Raw genomic sequence first — 12,317 nt, forward strand, 5'->3', positions numbered from 1 at the left:
GTTGCCTAAAAATGCTTAAAAAGGGCGGAGTAGCATTTGAAGTGGGGGTTAGGCACCATAGATGCTTTAGAAAATCGCACCACCTGCTGACCAGCACCTTTAGGTGCCTACACGCCTTGGCAAAGCTGGTCTTTTGCTATTCCCCCTGGTCCCTAGTGGCCGATAAAGTGCGTCAGTGTTATCCTGGACCCTGAATTATCCAGTATGCCTTCATGGACCACTTCCTTATTGTCCTTGAGTTACAGCGGCATTGCTTCGGCCTCTAATTACAACCAGCGGCTAGGTGTTCACTCGGATCGCTTAATTAATTAATTGTTGTTAATTAATCGGCATGGGTTGCTGGGCTAGTTAAACCAGGCGGATTTAGTTATTAGCCCCTCATTAATTCCCACGGGGAGCCCTTAATGACCCTATCTGATGAATTACCCCCGAGTAGCAGCATGCTCCCTCCTCCCCCAGTTCTCGGGAGTGCGGCTCCGGCGAGAGGCAGGTCCCGGCTCCTCCCGGCTCAGGCGAGCCCCGGCGGCCGCGCACCAATGGGGCTGCGGGGAGCCAGCCGAGCCCTCCGCGGGGCGGGGCGGCCCGGGCTGGAGCGTCCCGCGGGTCATGTGAGCGAGCGGGCCCGCATGGAAGGGCGCAGCCGGCTGGTAAGGGGAGCGGGGCCGCGCTGGGTCGGGGGGGGGGGGGGGGGGGGGGGCTGGTTCTGCGCTGCAGGGGGCGGCCCTTGGCCCCTATGGCCAGAGCTGCACCCCCCCTTCCCCGTGCAGGGGGGAAAAGCAGCAGCGGCGCCGTCAGCTGTGCGGGGGGGGGGACGCAGTCGCCACGTGTGTGGGTGAAGATCTGCAGAGGGGCGCTTCCCGCGGTGGGGGGGGGGGGCAGCGCGCAGAGGGGCCGGAATGCAGTGCGGGGGGGCTTTGGTGCACACTCTCCCCCCTCCCCCCGGCGTTTAAAGGGCCCCCCCCCCAGGCTCGACCGGCTTCAGCCAAACTCGGGATCTGTGTGGGGAGGGCGACTTGCCGTCCCGTGGGGAGTCACTCCGGAGTGAAACTCAGTCGGGTCTAGCAGGCCTCTCGCAAACTCCCAGACCGCATGGTTGACACTAGATCTGGCCGTTCAGCGGTGGCCGGAGGGTGGCCCGCCCCTAGCCATGAATGGAGGTGGCCGGAGTGAGCAGGGAAGTTGCATGGTAGGCAAGGCAGCTTAAGCTGGTGCACGCTTCATTTGCGGTCCCTTCCCCAGGCGGACCGAATGCCTATGGTCGCTTGCAACTGTGGCTTTTACTAACCGGAATCACCAGAGAGCCATGTGGCACAGGGTTGCTCTGTCTTTGCTAGTGCTTTAATGCTAATTCTCTGTCTCTCTCGTCCCAGGGTCTACAAACCCCTCTTTTGCCTTGCTGCTTCTCCTGAGGTAGAGCGGGTTTTGTGCAGATGGCCAGACTGAGATACAGAGAGAAATAATTTGCACAGAGAGGAAAAGTCACTTGCAAGATAACTCAGGAAGTGTCTGGCTGAGCCAGGGATAAAATCCAGACTTGATTCCTGGTCCCATATTTCGAGCATCCTTCTCGTTTGTCTCAAGTAACTAATCTGTTTTGTGGATCTATTTTACCTGGGGTGCAGCTCTCTCCTTGCTCTCATTTTTGCAGAGCAGTGTTTGTGCACTAATGTCCATGTGTGCTCACTAGTCCTTGACTAGTGTGGGCATTTCTGTATGTTTTCACTGGTCACTGATAGTGCTGTCAGTGCCTTACAATTAGTGATGTGAAAGTGGAACCATGCAAACAGTTAACCAATAAACCTGGGCTTATCAGTTAACGTTCAGTTACACCCAGGCTCCTGCCCTGCTCCTGGGGACCCCACTGCCACCATGCACTGCTGCATCTGTATCAGAGGCAGCAGTGTAGGGGTGCCAGCCGGCTCCATGGGAGTGGGGCTACAGGTGGGGACCAGTGTGTACCAGGAGCTGGTATGCATGGGGAGCCAGCTTAAAAACCAGCTCCCGGGGAGCTGACTGCCACCATGTGTGTAATCGCTGACATTTTCAGCGGCTATACACATTCAGTTACTAAGTAGAGATGTTAAAATGTGTGTATCATCATTTACTTATTTTGCATTAATGTAGAGGTCCTATTGTGCTAGGCCTTGTATCAATCTGCCCCCAAAGGATTGATAGTAATTTTGCCATTTGGGGTGTTTTTAAAAAGGGGAGGGAACGTACCGCACTGATTAGCTAAGGAAGTTGGAAGTAGGGGCCTTTGGGTTCTGTTTCCAGCTCTTGCCCATTGTGACCGCTGGCAAATCGCTTACTACTTTGTGCCTATCTGTGATTGCAGTGTATTGGCCTGCTTTGCAAGGTCTTTGGGAGGCTTGAAGTGCTTTTAGATCTTCCCATAGCTTAAGATGCTGTAGAGGAGACAAGGTGGGATAGGTAATGACTTTTACTGGATCGCGTCTATTGGTGAGAGAACAGGTGGCTGAGATGCTGTCAGTGACACCTGAGCGTGTTTGTCGTTGGCCTCATTGATCTGAGCATTTTATGCAATCTTTTTAATGATTGTTCTCACCATGTCCTTGTGAAGTGGGGCCCTGCTAAGGGGAAATGGGCACCGAGAGATGGAATGACTTTCCTGAGATGTCATAGGGACTGGCAGAGTAGGGAATTGAACTCATGCCTCGTGAATTCCAGATGATTGTGCTAATTGCTGGAAAACCCTTGCTGTCCTCTGAGAATGCTTCTTCCGCTGTCCTCCTTGTTGTAAGAGGTGTCAGCTCACTTGGACTTTGCAACCTGGGCCCTGCAGCCTCCTGGAGGAGAGGCGTGCTGGAAGGTTTCACAAAAGAACTGACTCCTAAGGGAGGAGTTGGAGGAGGATAAGGAAGGTGCATGGTGTGCAGAGGGTGGGAAGCTGTTGTAAACGTAGCCTGAAAGGAGTCGCTCTGCGGAAGGGTGGAGAGGGAAGTATCGGGATTGAGAAGCAGGAGTGGAGAATGAAATGGGAGCAGAAGAATAGACCTGGCCTGTGGAGAGCCTTGAAGGTAACGATGAGGCATTTGGACTTAAAGCTGGAAACCCAGCCTTGGGATCTGAAGTTTGGGCCAGTTCAGCCTCCCCCCAGGTCATCTCTTGTCTCACATACACTCAGTGTTGGCTCCTGTTCGTTGTACCTTGGTGAGAGATGCAAAGGCATGTTACGGACGCGGTTGCGAAAGGCCTTGAGCAATTTTAGGGTCTTTGTCCTACATTTTGCCCTTGGCACATCATCAACGAAGTCAGGTGGTTGGGTTTTTTTATTTTCAAGGCAGGGCTTGCTAAAACTGGAATGCTCCTCAGACTCTGTCCTTCCCCATGGTAGCGGACCTGGGCAGATGGTGCGAGCAAGGACTGGCCCAACTGGTTTGCACAGCTCTGAAGGAATCCATGTATGTATTTGCTTACACACAGGAAGTTACCGGCTCACAAGTGGCTCTAATATGGGCTTCCTTTCTCTCTCCTCTTGCTCCTTGCTACTTTTTAATGATATCTCCGATTTTATCTTCTGAATCCCCTCCCACGACTAGTCAGGACTTTGCAAAACCAATCTCTCCCCCTCCCCCCCATTTACAATTGCACACCGTCTGTCTGGCAATGGCTGCAGTGATTGTTGAAACAGAAGAGCGGTATCAGGAAAGTATTTCATGCATGGCAAGGCAGCTGCTAATGCAAATAATGGAAGCAAGGAAGAAAGCTTCCATCCCATGACAATGCGGATTTTTGCAGACCACTACACCTCCCAGTTATTTGGGAGTACCAGAGCAATTTAAAAACCTCAGCAGAGGCTTGTGTGTCATCTAGTTGTTCCTAGAGGTGTGCACTGGTAAATAATCTCTGTGTCACTTCTTTGCAGGTGAGCTAATGCTTTTGCTACATCAGGATTACCTGCTGTATGTTGCACAGGCATCCTGCCTGGACCCTTGGACATCCTTGCACGCAGAAGGGAGGCTGGTCAACAAATGGTCTCTGTGATTTGCAGCGAGCAGCTCCCTGCTTTGGACCCCGTGACCCCACCAGCTGGTGCCTCTTGGCTGGACAGTGACGCTCTGGCTCAGAAGACCAAGATGCCGTCCTGCATTCTGCCGGAAGACTGTGGCACAGACACGTCAGACCCTCTGGATGGCTCCAGTCATCGCTGTGGCAGCTGCCCTTCGCCAGGTGCCTGCCTCCGAATGGCCACGGGGAAGCAAGAAGGCGAGAAATCCCAGGCCACCCTCTATGAAGCTCATCTGAAGCTGCCCGACTTCTGCCCTGACCTCTCTAGAGACTTCATCCCCACTCTGGAGGAGATCGAGGAGTTCCTGAAAGAGAAGATGGAGCTCCTCAAGGATGAGCGGAGTGAGAAACAGCCCATCAGAGGGAAGCTGGAGATCAGCTTGGCCAACCCCGGAGAGCCGCCTGTGCCCAGGATGGGTCTGGAAGGGGGGGCGTTGAGCTCCACCGAGGTTGAGGGAATAGCCGGTGCTGCGGGCCTGACGTTGGGTATTGGGAGCATCCCTGTTCTCCTCCAGATCCAGCCCGTCCAAGTGAACAGTGGGAGTCCCCCGCCGCCAAGTGCTGGGGATGGCATCAAGGTGGCCCAGCTGGTGGTCAGCGTGCAGGGCCAAAGCCTGACCTTTGTCCCTCAGATTGCCCAGCCCCCCATGACTCTCTCGGACCAGAAGTACGTCAAAATAGCCCCCCTGCCCATTGCTCAGAGGCCCGGGGCGCTGGGCAGCGCTAAAGGGCTGGAGGCTGTCCCCAAGTTCCAGAAGGTCTCCCCGTCCATCGTCCGCCTCCACAAGTGCTTGCACCCTGGCTGCGGCAAGATGTACACCAAGAGCTCCCACCTCAAAGCCCACTTCCGACGCCACACTGGAGAGAAGCCGTACACCTGCAGCTGGCCTGACTGCGGCTGGAGGTGGGTGGGCGCACGGAGCCGCCTGGTGCTTGCGGCTCCTGCTGCAGGGTCTGGCCCCTGCCTGCGCTTAAAAGAACTAGCGGCCGCCTGGCAGGTCCTGCTTTTCTCAAGTGCTCGTCCCCCGCAGTGGGGGCCAGGTTTTCAGGAGCGCTTGCAGGGGGTGCTGAGCTCTTAGAAACCTGGCCCTGCAGATTGTGACCTCTTTAAAATCCCACGGTCCTGCCTTGCTGCTTCCCTGTCTGCAAGATTTTTGACTCTGCGGTTGTCTTGTCCTGTTACTTAGCTGGCTTTGTCTGCTCTTCAAAGGTACGCAGCGTCCTCTGTTAACCCTAAAGCTCTTGAGAGAGCTGATTCTCTGCTATCACTGTCCTTTCAGTCTAGCAATTACTATTTTTTGCACTGAATCCTGGACTAAATGTATCTTAGCTCCTAGACTCCCAACGGTTAATTTTCACTCCTTGGCTTCCCCCAAGTCATCTGATTCCTGGGTTATCTCCTATGCTGACTGGTTTGGCTGAGATTGTAACTTTTAATGCAGGAGGGGAGTTTTAGCTACAAAGCTTTTTCTACACTGACGTGATCTTGCACCTGAAATATGCAAATGAGGTTAAGCGTGTAATATTGCCAAGTCTCATTTGCATATCTAATGAGCCACCATTTTTGCGGAAGAGGGTCTTGCGCCAGAAGGAGCATCTACACTGCCCCATCTGGCGCAAGAAAAACCCTCTTGCGCAATGCTATTAGTCCTGAAAATAATCAGCGTAACGGCATTGAGCAAGAGGGTTTTTCTTGCGCAAGAAGGGGCAGTGTAGATGCTCCTTCTTGCACAAGAGCCTCTTCTGCAAAATGGCGGCTCATTAGATATGCAAATGAGGCTCAGGGATATTCCATGCTTAGCCTCTTTTGCATATTTCTGGTGCAAGATCGTGCCAGTGTAGACATAGCCCAAGTGACCTGCCTTTGTTCTGGGATTCAGTTTTTTACAGTGAATTAGAGAAAATGTCGTTCCATCCCAGCCCTCCTCAAAGCTTTGACAGGACATTTAGATGAAATTTTCCGGAACACACCTAAGTCCCATTGGAAGTGATTTTTAGGTAGTCACTCAGGAGTGTTTGATAATGTTGCCCCTTGTCTGTTTCTTATTGGTTCTGTCTGTACATTGTCCACTTAAGAATGTTTCATCTAGTGCATCTCCCATTGCTTCCCATAGGAACTTGTCAATCAAATCACTTACATTGTTCCTGTTTATCCTAAGTTTTACTTTGCTTTATATCCTCCCTTTCTTCCTGGTTAAGAACTTCCTGAACCACCCTGTCTGTGTTCCCACTCTGGACACTTAAACCCTTCAGATGCTTGTAGGCAGTTTTATCTCCACGTTCTCTTGGGATCAGGTTGTATGTAGAATCCTCTGCTCTGTAAGTCAGCCCAGCCAGCCTCTCAACCGTTTGTGCTGTTCTCTTAGTCTCTTCCAGTGTGCTGACCTCTTCTTCAGATTCATGTGGCGCAGGCTGCAGGCAATACTGCCTCAGCAGAGCTATTGAGGGGGGAGCTAATAGCATTCCTGATCTTATGCAGTGCTTTGGTGTGCACTGCAAGAAACTGTATTGGTATTTTACCATGTGCGGCATTGCAATCTGCTATCTACCTTGCTGTCCAGTGTCTCCTTGTGGGAACAGAACTTTGCTCCTGTGTTCAAACTTAGCAGTGTAGACCTAGTCCGAGCTGCTGCTGATTGGATCTTCCCCTCCCAGACCTGCTTATCCTAGAGAGCTGGGATGTTGTCATTTGCTGCTCGGGGCAAGCTAGAAAATAAACCAGTGCTGCTCATGGAAGGTCTGGAGACCGCCCTGGGATGCGATTAATTTCTGCAGTGCTGTTCGTGAGCAGACCCATAGGCACAGCATTTTACAGTACCAGGTGCAAACTGAAATACTATCGTAGCAAGCTTTGTGTGTAACTGAAACGTCTGGCTTCACATTCTTTTCATATGTTTCAGCCATCTGGAAAAACCCTTCTGTCTAATGCTTCTGCCATATGCGTGAGCTTCGCAGGGCTGGAACACGGAGTCAGTCCACTCCTTGTTTGGTGTTCTCCGGTTATGTTTGCAAATGTGAAGCCTCACAGGGGGGGGATAGCCCACCGGTCCTGAGGCTTTGTGACGAGGATGCTGCCAAACCCAAGTGTGTGACAGCCTAGTCACAGCGCATTCCTTCCTGTAGGATTTGGATTTCTGTGTGCCCAGTGTAGCACGGAGGAAAGAGGAGAAATTGGGTGGGGATTTGAATGCAGTAAAGAGTTTTTTTTTTTTTTTTTTTTTTGAGAGGTTAAGATCAACTTGATCTGTAGAATTGAGGAGCTGACTTGAGGGATGTATCCAGGTACCACAGTGGATGAGGGCCATGGGAATATGTGGCTCTTTCACTAACATGCCTCCAGATGGAGATTTTAGTGTTGGACTGCAAAACGTAGCATGCAGTCTTCACCCTTGGCGTTCACTCTTTAAACTGGTTTGAGGATGGGGTCCCTGCCCTCGGGCTGGAACATGGCACAGGCTGATACTCAGGGAAAGCTGCTGCTCCTGCTGGCTGTTAATCAATTGAAAAAGCAAGCTCATGCCATGGTTTATAGGGCACTCGGAGGCAACTGTGTAGAGTCTGGGGTTATCCCCAGTGGTCTGGGGAGAGAACAGAGGCGGGAGCAAGCCCATCCTGACTAGGACAGCCTTGCTGCTGCTGTGGCCTTGTGGCCATTTTGCAGCTGGGAACAACTGTATAAATTCCTCTCTGCCCACATCGGGGATTGAAGTTGCACCAGGGATTAATGTGGCCTGGTGTGTGTTTGTAGCAAAAAGGGGAACTGCCAGGATCTCTGCTGTGGTTGTGGAAAGAGGAACTGGGAGGCCGGTTCCATATGGACTTGAAGCAAACTGCACTCCCCTCTCTGCCTCGGGGGGGCTGTATGTCACAAGGGAGCTGAGGGAGTCTAGCAGCGGTTGCAATTGACCCGCCTCCCCCCCCAAGGTCTCATGGGTCTGGTGCCCTAGTTACTAGGCCTTCCTTCTTATCCCTTCCTAGTGCCCACAATCCTCTTCTGCTCTCCTCCCTGGCTTGGCCGTGGTGGCCTCGGGGGATGACAGTCCTCTCCTAGGTTCGCTGGCCGTAAATGTGCAGCCAAAAGAATCCAACGTGCTCTTCCCCCCCCCCCCCCCCCCAAAAGAGCTAGTTTCCTGGAGGATAGGTCCAGCAGTGGCTACCAGCCAGGATGGGCAGGGATGATGTCCCTAATCTCTGTTTGGCAGAAGCTGGGATTCGGTGACGGGATGGATCACTTGATGATTCTCTGTTCTGTTCGTTCCCTCTGGGGCATCTGGCATTGGCCACCGTTGGACAGGATACAGGGTTAGATGGACCTTCCGTCTGGCCCCGTGTGGTCATCATTCCTATGTTCCCTTCTCCCGGCAGGTTCTCCCGGTCGGACGAGCTCTCGCGCCACAAGCGCTCCCACTCTGGCGTCAAGCCCTACCCGTGTGTGACCTGCGAGAAGAGGTTTGCCCGCAGTGACCACTTATCCAAACACATGAAGATCCACCGGGGCCAGCACAGCACAGGGAGTCGGACCGCTCCGGGCAGTGGCACCAGTTAACCCTTTCTTCCCTGCCTTGCACAACTGGGGTCCTGTCCAGCAGAGCCGGATAGTAAACGGAACCCTGACTTCTTGTTTGTTTTCATTAGAGGAGTGGAAAATACTTTTCTTGTGGTACAGACTGGGCAAAATCCAAAGTCTACCTCTACCAACGGCTGCCTTATGGCCAGGCCTTTTCTCTAAGGCTGCTGTGCCATTTGTGAATATGTATGATGGGAACCTGACCTCATTAGGGGCAGGGATGGGACAGACATTGGCTTCATCAGAGGGCTTTGTGGAGTTGATGGGTAGTATCTGTTCTTGTGGTCCTGTCACTGTAATATCTGCCCAGTATGAGCTGCAGTGGCAAAGGGGTTAATAGCACTTTTTCAACCAGCCTCCTAGCTTGCTGCTTGAATATTCTCTGTGCGGCAGGGGCTACAAGGCAGACCAGAGTCCCAGCTGCCTGTGGGCAGCAGTCCTACTGGGGAGAGCCAAAAGGCATCCTTCTTCCTGGCTGAACCAGTGCGGACCTGTGCTAGGAGTCTTGGTGGGAGAGATGCCCTCCCTTACAGATTGTACAGTGGGTGTGGAAACTGACTGCTTCAATTGACATGTCTCTGTTTCCGATTCCTCCTCCGGCCTTCCCACGTGTGCTGCTCTTCACTGACATCCGCAGGACTGACCAGGCTGACGCCCTTCTCTGCTCAATATTCTTCATTCATCCTGTTCGGAGCTAGGGAGGTGACGCTGTTGCTCTTGCTGTGTGTTTGGTTGTACGTGGCAAATGCTTCGCTGGGTACCACCTGCCCTTGCTTTGTTGGTGGCCACTAACAAACAGGCAAGGAGCCGGCTAGCTGCTTGTGGGGTCCCAAAGCGCCACCTACCCCCCACCTATGCTCTGCTGTGGGGCTGGAGCATGGCATGCTGGCACCTTCACTCTGTGGCCTGCCCCCGAGTCCAAAATCAGGTCTGTGCTGACTCGGGCACAGCACCTGAACGGAAGGGTTTGTCTGTTGTTTGTTGGTAAAATCTGTGGTGTGGCTACAACTCTGCTGTCCAAGCAACACAAGGACCTTTGTCAGAATCTGTTACAATAGCCCCTTTTTTGTATTAAAGTACCTGTCAGCATCAGGACTAGCACGTTCATGGGACTGTAGAATCCCGTTGGATCATCCCGTAGTCACGGAAGCAGTAGGCCTCTCTACTGCCATATTGGTGTTTAGGGTTGCCAGGTGTCCGATAGTGAACTGGACAGTCTGGTATTTTTGCCTCCTGTCCAGTTAAAAAAATAAAAAATTGTCCAGTATTTTCTGATTTCTTCCCGGGCCAGAAGGTGAAAATCCAGGGTGCTTATTGGGTTCTGCAGTGGTGCTGTCTGTCCCGGAGCAGGAAGATAAGATGGCAGACAACCGCCGACAGCCTGTTAGGTCCAAAAAGCCTCAAAAGTGTTTCTTAAAGGGGCCATGCTGTTAAGGGAAATTTTTTTTAAAAAAAAAAAAACCCCAATTTTCGGGGTCCTTTTTTTTTTTAAGTATTTTTTCAGAAACCATCTGGCAACCCTATTGGTGTTCAGTATGTCGCTGCCACTCTAGTCTGATGTGACAAACTGTGCAGAGTGTGGCAGAGCTGTTGAGAAGTGTGGGGCAGATCAGATTGCCTAGGAGAAGATGAGGGGCAAACTGAGCATGTCATGGGCGGGAGAGGGAGAACTGTGGGAGGGGAAACCAATTCGGAAGTGAACAGTACTGCGGGGAGAGGGGAAGGCGAAGGAGAGTGTGCCTGTTCCACAGAAAGGAAAAATACCTTTACCTGGTGCTACCTGACTGAGGTGGATTTTGGGGGATTGTTTTGGGGCCCGCGATTAGCTTGTCCCTATAAGGCAGTGGTGGTCAGCCTGTGGCCCACAAGATGTTTTGTTTACCATTGCCCATGTGCAGGGTTGCCATAGTCCACCAGTGTCGTTTTTTTTCCTACCAGGGTTGCCAAAGTGAAATGTGCTTAAAATTAGGACACCGGGAGGGAGGTGTGTGCTGAATGCACACACACGCTGACTGAGAGCCGTGTGCTCCCTCTGCATCCAGTCACAGCGCTGCTATGGTGCAATCGGCACCCCCTGCAAATTCTGGGTACGCAAGCGCAGTGAGCAACATGGCCCTATCCCGAGAGAGCATTTTGGTTTAGGACAATCTTGCAGCCCCCTGAGATGAAGGGCCCTTTATGTAGCCCAGTCACTAGCCTCGGTTGCCCATCTCTGCTATAAGGCCGTGTGACCTGTTGGAGTATTCCAGTCATTAGAACACACAAGTACAGCTGGAAAAGCTGCTTCTCTTTCTCAATTCCTCCCCCCCTCCCCCTCCCCATGAAAAATGGTTTCTCAATGAAAACCCGCGCTGTTGTAGAAAACTTCTCTTTGGGTTGAAAGGTTCTGATTTTGCTTCCCTGCCCCAACACAAAATAGAATGGGACCAAAAAACCTCTCTCCCTTTTTTGGTGGTGGTTGTTGTTTCTTTTGTAAATATTTCAAACTGAAACTTTTATTTTTTTGGTTCCCCTCCAAAAAATAGGGAGAACTTGTGGGTTTCCTCTTTCGCTGTCAATTTCCTGCGAAAATTGGCATCTATACCAAACCCATAGGGAAATGTGACATGCTTTCTCATCCTCTGCTACATGCTGCTGCTTTGACTATATTTTTGACGGGAAAATATGGGCACTGAAAATTCCCTTCTGCATCCTCCTAGGTTTTGTCCTCCCATCCTTGCCATTGCAAGGCAGACACCAACGTTCCTGTGAAAGGCAAGGTGGCGTAGTGCAGGGAGAAGTGAGCTCTGGACTGCGAGTCTGGAACCACAGAGGAACTAATTAATCACGGCTCTGACATGCTTGCTCAGTGGCCTTGGGCTAAGTCTCCTCCGTCTGTTGCATCAATGGAGTGGGGATGAGGATCACGTGGTGTGAGACGTGTTCATAGAGCCACTTGAAAGCAAGTGGGAGGTGGGGTGATCCTCAGTTTAGGAATGTTTTGCTGTTGGAGGTTACTCCTTCCTGGTGATAGTGATTGCTGTTGGGACCAGCTTCATGGCTAGAATTACCCAGGGTAGCTACAGAAGATGGAAGATCTGGCTTGGTTGGGAGGGGGCCCATATTTTTTATATCCCTATGGTGCTTGTGCAGCTAAGGGGGCTAAATGTGTTGTAAGTGCTGGAGGTGCATTCCCGAACAACATGGCCCTCTGTACTCTCAAGGGTCCCGTGATGGTCACTTACTACTTTCAACCTCTGGCTTGTGCTGCGAGAGCAGCTAGCAACCCCTGTCCTGCACCAGGGCCACCTTGTCCCAACACAGCCCAAAGAGGCAGTCCTGGCCCCGAAGAGTTTGCAATACAAGTAATTACATAACGAGGGAGTTGTTTCCTTTAAGCAGAAAAGTGTTCAAGTGTGACAACTGGAAGGAGCGGTAATGCTTCCCCAAAGAAGGTACATCACTCAACAAGGACTCGGGGTGTGTGTGTCTATACTCTCGGTAGCTGAATGCCTCCTGGCAAATGGACTTGTATATGCAAGGGCCGCAGCTTGAACTAACTGTGGGAGGCTAATGGGTCTTCAGGTGGCTTTCCAGAGAGCTGACGTGCATGAAACATACAAAGTTTGCAACACCTGCATTGCTTGTTTTGTTTTTTTAATTCATTGGGGGAGGGGATGCTGACAGAAATGGGGTAGAGCTGCAGTACTGGAACCCGGAGCCATCCTTTCTTCAAAGTTGC

General features: G+C 51.9%; 1 protein-coding gene across 2 annotated transcripts; it reads left to right on the plus strand.

Annotated features, from left to right (window-relative positions):
* Nucleotides 1–420: 420 nt before the first annotated feature.
* LOC102456189 (Krueppel-like factor 15) lies at nucleotides 421–8,950 on the plus strand. 2 transcript variants are annotated; one of them, XM_006139194.5, is made up of 3 exons: nucleotides 421–647; nucleotides 3,887–4,933; nucleotides 8,395–8,950. In XM_006139194.5, exons 2-3 carry the CDS (start codon nucleotides 3,993–3,995, stop codon nucleotides 8,573–8,575), a joined length of 1,122 nt encoding a protein of 373 aa, XP_006139256.2. In that variant the 5' UTR covers nucleotides 421–647; nucleotides 3,887–3,992; the 3' UTR covers nucleotides 8,576–8,950. The 2 variants fall into 2 exon arrangements, with proteins under 2 accessions (XP_006139256.2, XP_014437092.2); XM_014581606.4 differs by lacking the exon at nucleotides 421–647 and adding an exon at nucleotides 2,885–3,422.
* Nucleotides 8,951–12,317: the final 3,367 nt, after the last annotated feature.

Source organism: Pelodiscus sinensis, chromosome 27 (assembly GCF_052426305.1).
Source record: "Pelodiscus sinensis isolate ZL-2025 chromosome 27, ASM5242630v1, whole genome shotgun sequence".
Lineage (NCBI taxonomy): Eukaryota > Metazoa > Chordata > Testudines > Trionychidae > Pelodiscus > Pelodiscus sinensis.

Excerpts from the sequence above, each read along its gene's own strand:
- LOC102456189 (XM_006139194.5), top strand. The coding sequence starts at position 3,993 with ATGGTCTCTGTGATTTGCAGCGAGCAGCTCCCTGCTTTGGACCCCGTG. Across the intron at positions 4,934-8,394 it reads TGGCCTGACTGCGGCTGGAG|GTTCTCCCGGTCGGACGAGC; the intron begins GTGGGTGGGCGC and ends TTCTCCCGGCAG.